Below are 18213 nucleotides of genomic sequence, written 5' to 3' on the forward strand. Positions count from 1 at the left end.
GCAGAATATACTAGATAAAACTAGGCACATTATTCAAGAATGGCCACCCAGAAGGGAGTCGAAAGAGGTAGAAGGGGTCCGGATGTCCTGACCCCCCTCTTGAATTCCGTATGTGTAAAAAATTAAGGCGTGGAAACAATGGAGGGAAGGGGGGGGGGGGAGGGTCTTAAACATATGATACGCTGACCAACACCTCACCCTTTACCCCCCCCCCCCCCCCCCTTTTGTACTGGCACAGCCCTATTGCACGCAATTAAAAAGCTCCCCCATGGATGCTATATGATAAACATATGTTTAGTTAGGAAATCAGGCTGATATAGATGAACATAAGAAAAAGCAAAAAAAAAATCTATACAATTTTTTTTTCTATATATTTTACTATTGGTTTCTCCATGACATGCCTAAATAACATACATGCAACATCATCAAGGGTGAGTGCTGAAGATGTTTATGCTTTTACAAGTATACTCTGATTTAGTGATGCAAAACTATTGATAAACTGACTATCGATTGTTCTTCCAAAACTATCGACAGTGTTGTAGCACTATCGATAATACTATCAATAGTTAGGGTGACCATATTATGGTGTACTAGAAGACTGGGCAGTGTAGCGAGCGCCGGCGGAGGGGGGGCTCTTTCAGCGATGACCGGATCGGTGGCCGCGAGAGGGCGCAACGTGTAGTAGGCGTGCTGCCGGAGTGCGGAGCGCAGGCAGCGGTAGCGCTTGGCTGGCTTGGCGTTCCGCACATGTTCGATTGTTTCGCATTGTTTGGCTAACTCTTTACGGTATTATTTATTTCTGCTGTTTCACATATTATTTATCACACTAATTCGTTGCCAAATGCTTTGCCCGAGACGTGCATCTTCGGGCAGGACGCCACAGTACGCATCCCGACACTGCTAGCGCGAACAAGACACGCGCGCTTTCTCGGATTTACTTCGAAAGAGCATTAGTGAGGACGAACTTTTATCACCTGCATTATAGACCCGAATGAGCTTTTCCCTCAGCAATTCGAACTTTGCTGAGATCCTTTGGTTTCTCATAGAAAAACCGGCGATCGCTTGTTCGCGCTGACAATGTTGCGTTCTGAATAGCTGCGGGAAATCCATGCCCCAGGGAAACGTTGGGGAAGTCTTTTGAAAGAGACGTCCCAAACGTGTGCTATCCCCTGGATAACGTAGGATAAGCATGCTGATGGCGTGATACCTAAACAAATGTGTGCTTTTGTGACCCTATAATTTCGCTGTCACTGTAGTTGCGATCAATGAATTCCGTGGTTGAAGCTCACTACCCTAATGAATTGTTTCAATGTTTGGGAAAACAAAATGGGGCTTACAAAACGGGCTATATCGTCTACTTCCGTAGGCTGCATGGAGGTGCCACTGCCGACTCACGCAACTACTTCCACGGGCTTTCGAAGGAATTTCCAGTACTAGCCTTTATCGTATTTGCTGTTACTACGTGGGGTCTTCAAACAGGATTGTGCGAATAGTTAGAAAAATGTATCCACTCACCAGCTCTGGTAGTAACCACAGTGTATATATATTCTTATTTATCCACTGAGCACCAGCTATATTGATATGTGTGGGCACCAGGGCACACAGATAAATTTTTAATTATACACTGGGCGCCAGCGCACAGATGAGATTAATGAGGTGCACCCAAGGATTTTGGAGGCGATGGTATACTTGCTTTTCCCAAGTGCTCGGGAGAGGGGGGCTCCCGAGCACCCCCGTTGTCGGCGCCTATGGCGTTTTGTACCTCTGCATTCTCCAACGTGAGGTCATGATCTTGATGAGCTTCGACAACTTCAAGATAAATGACTCAGTATCTTCCGCTGGGCCATAAGACCCTTCAAGTTTCTTGCGGTAAAAAAAAAAAAAAGAGGCCTCTTAGCACCTTTTCATTGAAGAGACGGAGTGCTGGGCCAACCCTTATATCTTTAAACCCGTTAGGAAAAAAAAAAATAATTTGCTCATGTGAGGCCATAACCTTTAACGTCATATTTTCACAGTCACTTCTCCAAGCCTTTCTAATGCGGTCAGCGTGCACAGGACCCTTCGGTGTGCCCAAACCAGTGTCTATAAAACCGATTTAGCAGATACTTTAGAGTGCAAAAAGTCCGGAAAAAAAAAATGTAGAGGACGACTGTCATGACAGCCTGCATTACATGAAGCAGAGTCTCCCTGTCACTCCTTTTAATGTTGCGGGACGACGACTGACGCCGATTGAACTCGAGAGGGGCACGAAAAAGGGAACGGGCTTCTTTGCAGGACCGGTATACAACCCGGCACGGGCCCCAGGAATTGAGGTTAGGGAGGGTGCTTTCGGAAAAACAAGGGGGGAGTACACCCCCGCTGAGGGGTGGAGGGAAATCACTGCCCCGACACAAAACACGTCCCGTCTCTCTTGTCCCGCCGTTTTTCTGTCATTGCACGCGTTGTCTACACCCTACTGAACGGCACCGATCACAATCCATTTCACTCAACCATTAAAAAAAAAAAAAAAAAACTGCAGCAAAACAAGGCGACGACGCGAACCACGCGATCACAAGCAGTACGACCACACGGCAATCCGAGCGGGAAGGAGCACGCCTGTTACCCGCAGCGCCCCCTGGCCTCCTCGCGCGCCGTCATCGCTGCGCCGACCTCCTCCCTCCGTTGCTTCTCGGCGCGGACGGCACACTGCCCAGTTCTAGTACACCATAACCATATTCCCCAAGGTAGAAAACGGGACATCTCAGCCCGGGAGGGGGGGGGGGGGGGGGGGGGGGAGAGGAGGAGGGGAGGGAGGGGGGCATACTAAAGATTGAGATTGGGAGAAAAAATTTAATGGTAAGAACTGCTATTTCAAAGCCTCAAAGCGTACTGAATACAGCACATGCGTGCTGTATTCAGTAACTAAAAAAAAAATATTTCTATTCAGGAGTCTTGATAAAAAAACGTGTTTGTAGGCAAGAACAGTTTTCTGAATTTCACTGGGTAAATATTTTAAAGTGCCTACATTCTTTTTTTTTATAATATACTTGTAACAAGTTGGCATAGTTTCTGCTTGCTTCAACTCACTTTGTGCCAATTTCGAAATGATGCGCTCCTGCGAAAACGGGACACGATTCCTTATTGGGACAAAAAGACGGGATGGCCGAAACGGACCTCAAAAACTGCACTGTCCCGGCCAAAACGGAACGTCTGGTCACCCTATCAATAGTTGACTATCGAAAGTACTATCGATAGTTTTTCGATAGTCGACTATCGGTAGTACTATTGATAGTTTTTCGATAGTCGACTATCGATGGAGAAATTTCTGGCGACTATCAATACTGTTGATAGTACTATCGGTAGTTTTGCACCACTACTCTGACTGCACTAATGTTCACATCGGGCAGATCATATTTTCGATGCCTTTCTTGCATGAAGCTTTACTGGTAGCGACATCAACACTGATGTCAATGTCACTAGCTTGTAAGTTGTAAACCACGTTGTAAACCATTGTTGTAAACACAAAAATTTCTGTAACCCTGTTGTGTAAACAATGGTGTAGAACTAGAAATACTTGTGCCAAAGTTCCCATTAAAACTCTACCCACTTTTGACCTGCCAGACAATCCAGATGCCCTTAATGTCGTCAAATGTCACTCTGATAATCTACCACTTTCAAAATGCTTGATTGTTATGTGCTAATGCACAGCTCATACAAAGACATCCTGAGCCAGTAATTTCTGAAAATAATTTATTACTTTCAGAGAAGTTCTAGGACACAAGGCAGGCTTCGTCACGGGTCTGTAAAGCACTGCCATCAGAACTCCAAAATTTAGTGATTCCTGATGAGGGTTTGTTCAGCTAGTGGTACAAACCTAAAAAAGGAACAATAGCTTCCGCTGCTGTACAGATGATAGGCTGTAGGTCATATTGAATGGGTTAAAATGGCGCAAAAGGACGAAGGACCAGTAAATGGAAACGGTGCAAAATGTTGTTGCAGCGTTAAAGCGGCGAAAAAAAGATGAAGGAAACACAGTCTGTGTGTTTCCTTCGTCTTTCTTAACTTATTCAATATGACCATCAACCAACTCGCCCAACTTTGCACTATGGTGTAATACGCCAAAACAACAGGGACAAAAAACGAAGGGAGAACTAGACAGGACGTCCTGTCTAGTTCTCCCTTCATTTCTTGTCCCTGTTGTTTTGGTGTATTACACCATGATGCAAAACCAACTAGCCATCCTTATCCAACTTTACACCTTGTTTTAGACTGTACGGTTGCTTGGAAGGGATCAGAAACACCTGTACCGAGCTCCATAATCACAAACTCCACCGCTTACAATTGGCAGTATACAACGTGCAATTTCATCAGCTTCACGCGCACCTCATGCTTTTGTTTCTCCCCCCAACCTCATAAAACGGTGCATGCTTGGCTGCCTCATCATCGCTCGTTCAACGCGCATTCCGTCATCCGTTGATTGGTGTGCCTTCTCGCTTTCCGATGTAACAAAGACATATTTTGGAACACTTGCTCGCCATATATGGAACCGTTGCAGAAAGTGTAGAGCATATTAGGCTGACAAACATAGATATGCTGACTGCTGCCATATCCCCAGCCTGGATGTCCGTGCCCAACTGCAGGCATTATTGACCAAAAACTCTCAAGAAAACAAATGAAGTGCAACCATTTTGGAACTAGAGTGATCAAGATTCTTGGTGGGTCTGCTACACATCTCAAATATTGAAAGTCACTGCCTACCCCTGAAAGGGGCATACGGTGGCCAAATTGTTATCAACAAACGAAGCCACTGGATCGTGCGTAATGGCGATAACTTAAAGAAGATGCTTTATTTCCAACTCCGAAGCTTCAGAAGGGGCGCCCGCGCCCTTCGTCGTCACCCTGCGACTTGGGTGCCTTGATGGTCTCGTCGACGGACAGCACCAGGCAGGCGGCCTCAGTGGCCGCCACCAGAGCATTGGTCTTCACCACGGCGGGCTCCCAGACGCAGGCCGCCAGGTTGTCCGCCACGTCCCCAGCCTGGATGTCCACGCCCGCCCACAGGTCCCCGGCGGCGTGGCGCTGCCGCAGCTTGTTCAGCAGCGTGGTGGCGTCCAGGCCGGCGTTGTCGCACAGCTGCCGCGGGATCACCTCCAGCGCCTTGGCCACGGCCGCCACAAGCAGCTGCTCCTTGCCGGCCACCGAGCGCGAGTAGTCGCGCAGGTGCTTGGACAGCGCCATCTCGATGGCGCCCCCGCCGGCCACTACGGCGTCGTTCTTCAGGGCGCGCCGCACGATCATGATGGCATCGTGCAACGAGCGCTCCGTCTCCTCAATGAACTGCTCGGCGCCGCCACGCAGGATGATGGTGACTGTGCGCGTCTCGGGGCAGCCTGTGAACAGGTTGTAGCGTTCGCCGCCGATCTGGATCTCCTCCAGGAGCTCGCAGCGGCCCAGGTTGGACTCCTGCAGGTCGAATACGGTCGAGAGGATGGCGCCGCCGCACGCCTTGGCCGTACGCCGGAGGTCCTCGTCGACGACCCGTCCCGCGCAGAACATGTCCCGGTCGGCGAAGAACTGAGTGGCCACGTCGCCGATGGGCAGCTTGGAGAGCACCACGCGGGCACCGCTCTCGTGGATCTTGCGCAGCTTCTCGTACAGAACCTCCCACTCGGCGTCCACCACGTTCTGGTACTCCTGCACATTTTGGACGCGCACCTCGGCGTTGTCCCGCTCCGCCTTGAGCTCCAGCTCCACGTTGAGCATCGCGATCTTGGGGTTCTCGTACTTCTTGGGCTGCATCTCGAAGCCCGCGTACGAGAAGGTCTTCTTGAAGGCGACGCCCGACACCAGCAGCGACTCCTCTAGTGCGCCGCCCTGCACCTTCTTGATGCCGATCATGTTGAGCGGGAGCAGCTCGTCTAGCTGCATCACGGCGTCCACCACCATCCGGGCGAAGAACTCCTTCTGGCCGGCGATCATCTTGGAGCTGAGCGTCGTCATGGCGCACTTCTCGAGCAGTTCCCGCTGCTCGCCGTTCTTCTCGACTGCCACCGCGATTTCGCGGATCCTGGAGACCGCTAATTGCGCCGCCTTGCGAAGGCTACGAATGATGATCTGCGGGTGGATGCCTTCTTCTATGTATGGCTTGCACTGCTTGAGGAACTCGCTGGCCAGGAGCACGACCGAGGTGGTGCCGTCGCCCACCTCGGAGTCCTGCGACTTGGCGATGTCCGTGAGAGTCTTGGCGGCCGGGTGCACGATGTCGAGCAGCTTCATGATCGTCGCGCCGTCGTTCGAGATGGTGGCCTTGCCCGAGTTGTCAACGATGAGCTTGTCCATCCCACGAGGACCAAGCGTAGTCCTAACCGCGTCCGCAATTACCTGGCAGGCATTGATGTTACTAATCACCTGGGACTTGCCCTGGGAGTTCTCTGTGCCTTCTTTCAGGAGGATTATCGGGGCCTGCATCGTGCGACGCCTGGCTGTTTGTTCTCGGGAAGATATCGAACAAACTAGAGCCGGGTGTGGAGGCTCCCTCAAAACAACGACGCCGGACAAGAAACAAAACGTGAGACAGCGAATACAAAACTGCGCATGCGCGTGAACCTCTGGAAAGTAGGCCTGCTCGCAAAAATGTTTTCTCCAAATTTGGGCAAGACCTGCAAAGCCCTAGCGGAAGCAGTGCGTCGCCCACGCGAAAAAAAAAAATTCAAAATTATTTTGAAAAGTAATTACCCTTAATTTTTAACTAGAAAACAATAAATCATTTACAGTATTTTATTAGAATTTGAAGCTTAGGCGTAAAGGGCAGTGCGTGTTTGCAAGTGTGACAAGTTACAACAAAAACTAACAAAAAAGGTAGTGCGCGAACGTGCGCGAATCACGATTGAGCAGGTGAAAAAAAAAAAAAAAGCCACGTGCAGTTTTGTTTTTGGGCCAAATTTGTGATCCGGTCACCTAAAATTCTGGACGGTGCGGTGCTTTGGGGCGTGTGAGCATACTTGTGGCGGTGTCATTGGTGTCATCGCTACGTTGGGAAAGGTACTGATTTGGCCTTCAGCTGTTCCGCATCAAGGTGCCCAACGAGGTGCACCCAGTTCCAAACTTCACGAGGTCGCGCTGAATCTGACTTGAGGCCGGTGGGCGAACTTCGTGCTTGTATATGCGTATAGTTACGGTCTGAGCAGAGTTATGTTCTTTCACTTTTCACTGTCAGCGCAGTGCTACCCCGTATGCGATATTATTCTTTTTCCAAAGTTACTTCCCCGCTGAAAGTAACGGAGTTCCAAATGTTCCTATACCCTAGTCTTTTTGAAGTTCCACTAGTACCTTTAATGGACCAGTACTACTTTTAAAAGCACATTAAACCGGCCTTGGAACCTTCGATTTATATACTCGGTGGTACAGCTTATTCGTAAATGTTGACCCGAATAATATGCGAAACTTCGGGGCCTGAAAATGGAAATATCTAGCTGCTGAGCTTCCCTAGCAGCCTACAAATTCAGAGTTTATGTTTGTATTTGCAGAACGACGTGCACAATGGCGACTGTTGTGGTCCTGGGTGGAGGAATCACTGGCCTCGCAACAACTCACTACCTCGCCTCCCTTGGCAAAGACGTCATCAAGAAAGTGAGAACATCTATATACATGGCTTGCATTGACGTCATCTCAGCCGCCATTACTCCATACCATGTTCTTGTGCCCATACCTTTTGCAGCGCACATTTGGCATCATCGAAACTGTTTTTCTCCACAACAGATTAGATTTTGCGAGACGTATAGTGCAGGAGGTAAGGGCTCAGGAGCATGGTACGGAGTGCTGGTGGCTGCTTCAATGCCGTATGACGTCGCATGCTAGGCATGTATACAGTAGATTCTGTTATTGGTTGAGCGTGTTGGTGTACGTCTTATTTACACCGGTTGTGAATCTGTTCTTGAGTGTTATTTGGTTTTACATAGGCGCCTACTACAGGGGGGGCGGGGGTTCCCCATCTAAGTTTGGCTCAGACCCTTCCTCCCCCACCCCAAAAAAATTATAATTTCTCGGGGGAGGGGGGGGGGGGAACTTTTCGTGGCAGCGAGAGAGCCTCGCACTCCAGTCTGAGTAGTCTGTAGCGGTGTCCACAATTGCCGATGCGTTGCATGTGGTCATCAATAACAACGTTTAGGTTGTTGAGCACCGTTGCAGGGGCGTTATTGCGATGCGTGGCTTTGGTAGAGTGTGAGGGCTCCTGCGTTATTGGAAGCTTTTTACTTCGGTCAACTTCGGCAGCGTCACCTCCAGGCGTTGCTGCACTTAGTTTTCCCGGCAGGAGACTGAGAATAAAAAAACAATAAATTCTCTAGTTTGTCGTATGCAATAGTAAACAAGTCAGCCCTGTACTCATAAGCCCGTGCTTTGTGGGCCTCGCAGAAAAATGGCGGCGGGGGTGTGACTGGGAAGGAGGGCGAGAAGGATTGCCCACGATGGAAAGGAGGGAGATGTGGGGAGAGGGGGAATTGCACTATATTTCAATATATAGGGACCTTAGCTTGAACGGGTTAGTGACACCAAGTGGCTGTTTCTATTTATTTTTTATCGTGGTATACTTGCATTAATATAAAAAATATAATGTAAATCTGCTTTTTAACATTGTTCCAACTGTGGCCAACTTGTTTCCAAATGATTTTGGTGCGACATGTGGGGTTTGGTAGCTAGTAACAGAGGTACCGAGATGTAATTGAAGGGTTATCTCAACCGCGGCGGCGATCTCGAAGGAGACGTCAAACCTAGTAGCACGGTCCGCACATCCCCACGGCAATATAGACAATGTTTAGGGCCATATTACCACGGGTCGGTTCAAGAAACTAACTCCATCGGTGCCAATGATCTACTACCTTGTCTCACTCTCTCGAATATAGCGGAAGAGAAGACACACATACCAGAGTAAGGATGGAGTCCTAGAGCATTTATTAAAACACCCTACTATACGAAATAATATGTCCCCATCCAAAATGCCCCCCACGCCGGCAAGGTAAGAAAAGATTTTTACCTGCCAGACGCGGGGTTTCGAAGAGCCAAGGGGGCGGGAAATCATTGAAGAAGTCGCCGATACACCTCCTATCTCTTTCACGGTCACCGGACGAGTCCCTCTCTCGAAAGCGGAAAGACAAGAGGCGAAATCTCCTCGCTTGTCAGCAGTGATCCAAATCCGAGTGGGGGACGGAAAGAGGTCCCCTGTGAGAGAATGAGAGGAGACAAGACAGGGGACCCTCCGCTTCACCAACAGGTCGGAGCTCACAGTGAAGGAGGCCGAGCGTTCTGACAGGCGGTTGTTATCACAGCCATCGGCGAAGGGACACCACAAGGATCCCCTCAGACGAGACACCGAAACCAAATCAAGCGCTGCCAAAAGGTGCTGGTGCAGCACTTACTGGCATGAACAGTGGCGCCAACGGCAAGGGCGCTTGGTCGTCTGCTTCGTCCATCGGGCGTCGTCGATACTGAGTTAGTTGGTGATTAGTGCTTCTAAAAGATGCCAGCTGAATGTAGAAAGATACACAAAGAGAGATAGAAAAGAAAATAAACACACTGCAGGACTATTGGTTATTTACCAAAATCTTTTTTCACACCCATTTGTTTTATATCTCAGAACTAATGGGTGTGGAAGAAGAAAAGTTTCATCTTCAGTAAATGGTTGCTTGTCCAGCTGTTCCAAGCATCTTTCTACGGAAGAGGAGGGCACCTGAATGAATCCGAAAAGCTTACGCAAAGTGGAGACAAAGCGAGGTAAAGATTACCAGTTGCGTGTATCTTGTGGAGTTGCTTGGCAGCTTGCGTTGGGCTTCACCGCACTGCCAGTTTGGCAAACGCTTCCCTGGCTCCGCCGCACATACTATTTGCCCTCTTCCTTCCGCTTGCTACTTTTTGGAGCCCACAGGCATAGTGTACTTTAGGAACTGGTTTCCATTTCCTCCGTATCCATAGAAAGAATGCATTTTTTTTTCTTGAATTTTTTTTCTAAAAAGTTACACTGATGCATTTTGAGTACGATAAATTATCTATACCTAAAGACACTCGTGCGAAAGTTTCATTGCACTGCGTGATTAGCAATTATTAATATGTATTTTTTTTTTTTTTACAACCGAATAGTGCTTGAGAACGCCCTATAGAGTCTTCACAAAATGGCTTGGACCCTAGTCTTCCATAAGAAAAATCTCATCTGAGATTAGAGGGTTATCATCAGGCTTTAAACTTTGGTCAACTCATTGCTGAAATTGAAGTTGTCTTCCTAATTGTGGCATGTGAAAAAGAGCAGTGGCACCTGCCGCGTGCCGCACGCGAGTTTCATTGGTTTATGTGCGTTTTAAATTTTATCATGTTCAAAGGTGACAGAAGCTAAGGGTCTATTGTTTTTTGGGGAATGCAGGTAATTCTGGTGGAGCGTACAGCACGACTGGGGGGTTGGGTACGTTCCAGCCGGTTTCCCGACGGCACTGTCTACGAGCATGGACCCCACGGCTTGCGCACAGCCGGCGAATCCGGTCGTAACACACTGCAGCTGGTGAGCAATGTTGGAGAATCGTTTCCCTGTAGAGCGCATGTCATAGCATCCAGCAAGATGCACCACCAGGCGGGTTTCCACATGTTTTAGGTTGTCAATGTTTAAATTTTAACAAGAAATAATGGGGTATTATAGGTATCTAGTGTGCCTGGGTGTTACTTGAGCATGTAAAGATTAAGTGAAAGCATTGTGTAAAGGAGCAAACAGGTGCAAAGAAGCTAGAAAAAGTGATGTAGTATACAACCTCAATGTGCACACTAATTTTTTCTTATCTTGACGAGTATATTGCATAATGCCAAAGCTTGTGGCATAATGCCACAAGCTTTGGCATTATGCATCCTTAAAAAAATCTGGATGAAAATATAAGTAAATTCAAGTAGCCAGCATAATTTTCTATTTATGTTTACACTCCAGTTCAATATTTGGTACACATTTCTTTTTTTACTGTTTGTCTGTATGTGAATAGCAAAAGACAGCTACGCTGTTCATGAGTAATGAAAGAAAAAAATAAGGGGCATTTTTCGAGCAAGACACATAGCAACTTTAGTGTTGTATAAATACACTACTGATCACTGAGAGCTCGGACTAGGAGTTGCAATAAGCTGCAAAAGTTTCAGCCCACACTGTCTTCTGAATATAGAGTTAAAGGCAGGCCTTATAAACACCTAGAAATGTATGACATTTGCTGTCAATGAAGGCTATGCCATCATCTCACTGAAAGTAGGAAAATGACCTGCGAGGCGGTTGTGCAATAAAAAAAAAAAACATGCTGTGGACATACTTAGCATCGTCTCCAAGAGCTTGCCAACTGAGGATTTTGGCAGTCACCTATGCACCATAGTGTGAGGGGGGCTGGTGAAACTGCCCCGTCCTCCCCAGTCCAGCCCCGATTTTGGCCTTGAGCGAGTGGCTTCCCCTGTTTGGGCTGTTCCATCAAGTGCTACGTTGTGAAGCAGTTCTTAGGCTGCAGCGAGGATAGTGCTCCCGTTAGATGAGGCATAGTCCGTGTGTTCCGTATTAGTTTGGAGAACTGCTTTTCGCTGATTTCAACACTTTCTAATCGTTGACTCGGGCATGGGCAGACAAAGAGCAGCACGAAAGGCCCAGGGATAAAGTCTCGAATTTATGCGTCTGTGTCTAATGCTTTTGTTTCCCTCGTACCTCTTTTTTTTTTCCAGCTCGGGGGAGGCCACATTGATACACCACTCGATAGCCTGCCTTTCTAACTTTTTCCGCATGAATTCTTTCAATTTCCATACCTGGAAATTGTATTCCGGGTACAGAATACATTGTGTTCCGTACCAAACATTGAAGGAACCTGGGATGTGGGCGGCAGTGCAGAAAAAGTACAAGCCGGAGTGAAAACACAGAGTGCCCGCTTATAGTAAGCAAAACCTAGCCGATGACTCGGAGGTCTACACCTAAATGGGACTCAACATGTCGATTCAGGTACTTTGTTCAGACTTTAGCGGAGTAGAAAAATGAAATTACTTACAACCAAGGAGTGCTTGGAGCAAGCAACTGCCCATTACAGTGTGTCCCACACCATTTTTAGATTAGACCTTGCGGGCTTCTTCTAACTCCGATTCTCACAGACCCTGTTCCCTGACGAATATGACACTGCAATACTTTGCTCTCGGCAAAAGGGTTTATTCACTCACTCATTGCCTTGGGGGGGTTTCGGGATCGGGGGACGGTCATCAGCGAGGCCGGGGGAAAGTCCGCTGCCACAGCAGCTTCTCCAAGTCCCAGCGGTGGTTGTCCACACCGCATCATGGGGACGTCATCGTCCAGGGTCGCTTTTCGGGCCGTTTGTCAAGTCCGCCACTCGACGTAGTGCCTGCACTCCCCGCGCTAGCGTCCACCGCCGTCCGAGCTCGCCTCCGTGGCTCGTTGATCCCCAAGTCGGCAGCAAGAGAGAGACGGCAGCCAGAGCGAGGTTCCTTTGTCTCCGTTCCCCTTCTTATATCCTCGCCCCCCACCGATTACGTGCCCACCACGACCCGTCCACGTGTGCACGCACGCCCCCGCCACGGTCCCCGCACGACCCCCGAGCGCGGATTACGGTGACGCTCCTCCGTCCATGGATCCGGGTCAGCAGGATTGTTCCACCCTGGCAGGGCGCGGGCAGAACGGGCGAAGGGGCAGGGGAAATGCGGGGAAGACGGGACTCCAGGGTGGGGCGGCCGGACGTATAAAACACCTCCTAGAAGACAAGGCCGTAGCGCTCTTCTCGTGACGTCGCAGAGGAAGGCCATCGGGTGCGCGCGTCGAAGCGAAAGCAACGCGTGTGGATCGATCGTCGTAGCGCGTTTTTAGTCACATACGCGTGTCATATTAGCTAAAATGAAAGCTGCACATAGCAACGGGTATAGAAAACATTTTATTACACAAGCAAAATATTACACCACTAAATAATCGGTACGAAATGGCACGAGGTATGCGTATAAGACGTCTATGAAAAAATGTGATTGTTTTAAGTCGAAAACATTGAGTCATGCAATTATTGTTGTAGGAGTGCATATTTTATACAGAAATACTTCGACAAAATGGCGAGACACGCAGTGATTTGGAAACAGCAAAACAGAACAGTTAAAAATCAGGTAGACGTAGTCAACGCGGACAAGGCAAGACAAGTGTTTCTCACGATCATGTAAGCGACGTTATCGCGTGAAGTCACTGAATTCTGGCATCATACCCCGGCCACACGGCAAAATTAATGTAATTTCGATTGAATGACATTATGGGGTCGACAAATCCGCTTGCGGCGCTCGTATAATCACTCAAGACCGCGAGCTGATTAAATCCTCTATGACTGAATGAAAATATATTAACTTTTCCGTGTGGCAGGGGTACTGAACGTACTACTTAGTCTACTAATTTACCTGTCCCTATGGGCTCAAGCTGTCTTAGAACAAAACATAACTTATTTTGTATATAATAATACTATTACCTTAATAGTTAAGATTCTAGTATAAATGCGGTAAAGGAAATACAATAACCTTAGTATAAATAAACACAGAACCACAAACAACACACTTTCAATAATCACGCAAACTTGTTTTTCACCTTCCAGTGAAAACTAGATTACCGCGCATATTTACAAATGTCGACGCAACTGCATACGAATAACGACAAAGAACAAAATCGCAATCTATTATGCGATTAAAAAAAACGATTGCAGCATTTTACTTGCGTCCTACATGACCAAGAAGCCCGTAAATAAGTTATTTCTCACCTGTCGATCGTATCCATACGTCCCACAATATCCGTGACGAACACATTTGAACACAAACTCCAAGAAGCCTCTCTCTGTCGAGAGAGAGGTCTATCGATTAATTGACCAGAGTCTTCGTTGGCTAGTTGTCACACGTCACTCAAACCGTAGCAGGACTTGTTTCACGAATCCACGTAAATGCCGTAGTATCAAGCGAACACAAAAAAAACTACCCGAGAATGCGGTGATGACAGAAATACGACGGGAAACAAGTCTCAAAAGTACCACACACGAGAGCAGCGGCGACGAAAGGCTTAACGTTGTCGACCCATCTCTTGCTGGTGTGCGCTCCCTGCGACAATGACTGGATTTCTTTTCGCTTTCCTTCCCTTCTGAGATGTCTCAGCGTTCCTTTTCAGACAGTCAGCAGCTCGCACACAACGTAAATTTACCAGAATCAGAGCCATGTGGCATCGGCAGCATCGCAGCCGGTCCTTTCGAAAAGTGTGGGGTGCTGCGGAACTGCACGTAGTCCCGCGGTTACGGGGGTACTCATAAATATAAATTTGGTACTCTCAACCTTGGTAGCGTGTTGTATATTACGTTTATATTATATATATAATAAATTGTACAAGACTGCGCCTTTAAAACATATATTAATGTCGGATAAACGCGCATGAACGAACACCTCTGCGCCGCTTGTCATGGAACATTTTTTTCACGTCGATAGCGTATTCTCACGTAGTTGCGCCATGAACTTCCTTCCTCCGCCATTGTGATGTAACCTCTCGGAGCGCTATGGCCTTGTCTTCTAGGAGGTGTTGACGTATCCCCACACCTCCCCTCCCTCAAGGCTCGGACTCCGGGGTGCTTGAGGTTGCGTGGTCCCCAGGACCCTTGGCAAGGAGCTCGCTCGTCTGAATGTCACCGATGACGACGAGCACCCTCGATGATGATGATGGCATCAGACCAAGCAGGTCAGCGGTGAATGTCCATTCACTGGGAAGCTCGTGACCGACGGAACACAGTCCACGAACTGGTCCGGAGCACCACAGCTCACAACACGGATGGGCACACAGGCACACACAACACGCCGGCACTTAAAGTTCGCTTCCGTCCCCAATATTCCAGACAGCGAATCGCGCAAAAGCGAATACCGGCACTCTATGCCAGACAGCGCGACGAAACCAAAATCTTTCGATCGCGTTGGACATGCCACGAGATAAAAACAAAACTCCTCATTTCAATACCAACAGGCAGGCAATCATCAAAAACGTCACACTACATGTTCAAGAGGTACATAAGAGAAAAACCATTCCTTAACTAAAAAGTGTGAGCACTCACTGCATACCCAAATCGTGCATATGCCCACTATACAACGTTAGCTCCTATAAAACTGAACCGCATTCTTTTGAAACAGAAAACGATCTACCAGAGTGTCAAAACCGGACACCTCTGACAACAATATTAATCTCTAACACACTCACAAAGAACGCACAAAACCTAAAAAAGTAACAATAATCTCCCGTAAAACAGAAACGGCCACAAATCTTGTCCCGTTCGCGAGGTGCGACTCGGAAAAAACACGCTAGCAACAGTAGCAATTACCCAAGACAGGCACCCATGCACTCGGCGTTCGCGACACGCGAGCTACAAACACGCTACAGCCAAGCTACGCAGCACGCCTTCATCAGAAGGGGTAATCACTTTACTGAGGAACCGTCGTTCCGTGGTACCGGCCACTTACACCAGTACAAAGGGAACTGTACCTGGATCGTGCGAACAGCAGATCTCATTGGACAGCCTATTTACACGGCTATGTCCGTAATGTCTGGGCATGTACCAGACGTTACCGCTTCACCGCTTGGAGGTGACCACCCAACAGGAGCGACGAGCTTGTAACGGCGGTCCGCACCGAACCCCGCACGGGCTCGACAACCGCGATAAGCGCATCGACGCACGTTAGAGTCCTCCCCCGGCCGAACCCCGACACCGCATAACTAAAAGGTCTTCCAGCTGATGTCAAGGCCGTCCGGGATCGAGCAATAAAAGTATGACGCGTCAACGCGTCTCGCGACTCTTCGACGTTCTCGATTCGAGCAACGTGCCCTCATACAAATGCGGTAGGTTACGCACAAAGCTCGCCCCCAACCAAGTCAACACACCGCAAAACTGAAAAGTCTTCCTGCGACTGTAAAGACAGGCAGGGTTCGAACAATATAAGTATCCCACACGCGCACCTTTCAACTTCCGCGCAACGAGCGCGATACCGAAATGCCAAATAATCTAACCGGCGGGTCTTGGAAATGGACGAGCTAATAAACTATATTTGCTCTGCAGAAACAGTTTCCGCAGCGTCGAAGTGTCTACCGCATTTACCGCCGCATTCCAACACCCGCTACCCATTCATGCAAAGGCTGCAGTTTGTACAGCGACGGGCTGACCCAACGCACAACAGTTATAGGCCGCCGACGGCCATGCCGCTGCCATAATTTCTAGGCTTCCCGGGCACGTACCCGCCGGCGTGAACCATACATTTTTCCGGGTCAACCACGCATCTGTACAGGATAAAACTATAAACAACTCGTCACATCCTCGCAAGACCGCCACTCCCCTCGTGCAGCTCTTTACTTCACGAGCACAGCTCTCCCCCCCTAGCTGTCGTTTCTTCCCTTAATCTATAATTTCACTCTAACCCAGGTTTCTGCACGACCAATTACGCTCTCTACGCCCTCGCGTCCCAACACGAACCCAACCACGGCCGAGAGCCGTACTGTATCCGGCGGCAGCGCATAGCGCGCGCTAGCCGCCGCTCCTCCGGAGACTGAGAAAACGAAATGAAAGAGTAACTTCCGCCGTGAGGCTCAACCCTCGATATGGCGGTGTGAGGATCCGGAACCAACTGTGTGCACAATTAAACGGGATCAACCTCACGACTCTACAACCAGAAACGCACGGGTCATGCCCATCGCGTCAGACTGGACTCCACGGAGCATTACACACACACAGCCATTGATAAGTGAATACGGAAACTCTGTGGGTTTTCTGCATTCCGACGTCTGCACACCAGACATCACGTACCCGGCAACGTTTAGGGGGTTTCTTAGACCCTAAGTGTAGCCTCTGGCCACAAGGTACTCGTTCAAAGCGATCTTGGTCGGAATCTCAAGAGCGCATCCGTACCTTGAGACGCTGTCAATTAACGAAGCTCAAAACCACGCTGACAGCTCAAGCAAGGCCAACTGGGAGCTAGCATGCGGTCAAACTGAGACGCTAGTCTCCTTCCGGACAAAATGCAATTCGGTAATAGTTTCCAAAAACAGTCCGTGCAACCGCCATCCGCAATGGGAGCGTTCTTCACCCAGAGTGATGCCTCTAACACGTCCGATCGGTAACAAGCGTTCCAAACCATTACATCGATACGCGAGCAAAGGCGGTTAGGCGCATCACATCCCCCAAACCGTGAGCTGGCATCCTTCCCAACAGATGTGAACGGCCGGAGGCGTAGGTGGGGTGACCACCGACGCTACAGCCCTCGAGAAGTGCGGTGATTTCGACCCACACAGCGCTCTTGTGCAGCAGGATCAACCTGCCAGCATCCAACGGTGCGCTGAACAGCAAATACTCATGGTGCTTCTTGTAATGGGGATAAGCAAATTCCTGACAGGCTGGAGAAAAGGGTTAATCCCTTAAAACAGCGGTCAAAATCCGCGCCTCCTAGTCAGACAGGCGATAATGTCAGGGCCTCCGTGCGGCACTCCCGCGACAAAGATGACCCCCCAAAAAGAGTGGGAAACAGTGCCCGAGCTCGCCTCCATGACTCGTTGATCCCCAAGTCGGCAGCAAGAGAGAGACGGCAGCCAGAGCGAGGTTCCTTTGTCTCCGTTCCCCTTCTTATATCCTCGCCCCCCACCGATCACGTGCCCACCATGACCCGTCCACGTGTACACGCACGCCCCCGCCACGGTCCCCGCACAACTCCCGAGCGCGGATTACGGTGACGCTCCTCCGTTTACGAATCCGGGTCAGCAGGAATGTTCCGCCCTGGCAGGGCGCGGGCAGAACGGGCGAAGGGGCAGGGGAAATGCGGGGAAGACGGGACTTGAGGGTGGGGAGGCCGGACGTATCCCCACAACCTATATGTAACTCAACACATAGGTTTGGGTACTTTTTCATATTCAAACTTCAGTGGAGTCGAGAAAAAAGTTGTATTTTTTGCCCACAATGTGCGAGGGAACGAAAGCGATAGCTGTAGCATGGTCACGCAATGCGGGTGGAGTGGTACCGTCACATACCTGAGGATGGAGGTGCGACTTGGTTAATTCTCATGGCCGTCGTGGTTGTCGTCCTGGATGCCTCTGATGACCGCCACCAGTGGTTCGTGAAGTAAGTGGGCAAGTGCGGTGGAAGTCTCTAAAACCAACATTACGCATAGCAACTGGATACTGCCAAAGTGGGATCCCGTGTAACGTGA

At 49.1% G+C, this 18213-nt stretch overlaps 2 protein-coding genes across 2 annotated transcripts in view; one reads left to right on the top strand and one right to left on the bottom strand.

Moving 5' to 3' along the window:
- Window positions 1-4791: 4791 nt before the first annotated feature.
- Window positions 4792-6658, bottom strand: LOC8041987 (T-complex protein 1 subunit eta). Its single transcript, XM_002415133.4, has one exon. It carries the CDS (start codon window positions 6445-6447, stop codon window positions 4846-4848), a length of 1602 nt encoding a protein of 533 aa, XP_002415178.3. The 5' UTR covers window positions 6448-6658; the 3' UTR covers window positions 4792-4845.
- A 230-nt stretch (window positions 6659-6888) lies between these two features.
- Window positions 6889-18213, top strand: part of LOC121837760 (protoporphyrinogen oxidase-like) — a 31114-nt gene continuing 19789 nt past the window's right edge. The window contains exons 1-3 of the mRNA XM_042293563.1: window positions 6889-7137; window positions 7506-7608; window positions 10388-10522. Of these exons, the coding sequence (XP_042149497.1) occupies window positions 7519-7608; window positions 10388-10522 (225 nt within the window). The 5' untranslated portion in view covers window positions 6889-7137; window positions 7506-7518. The remainder of the gene's footprint in view (window positions 7138-7505; window positions 7609-10387; window positions 10523-18213) is intronic.

Source organism: Ixodes scapularis, unplaced genomic scaffold (genome assembly GCF_016920785.2).
Source record: "Ixodes scapularis isolate PalLabHiFi unplaced genomic scaffold, ASM1692078v2 PGA_scaffold0__279_contigs__length_252992795, whole genome shotgun sequence".
Classification (NCBI taxonomy): Eukaryota; Metazoa; Arthropoda; class Arachnida; order Ixodida; family Ixodidae; genus Ixodes; species Ixodes scapularis.

Excerpts from the sequence above, each read along its gene's own strand:
- LOC8041987 (XM_002415133.4), bottom strand. The coding sequence starts at position 6,447 with ATGCAGGCCCCGATAATCCTCCTGAAAGAAGGCACAGAGAACTCCCAG.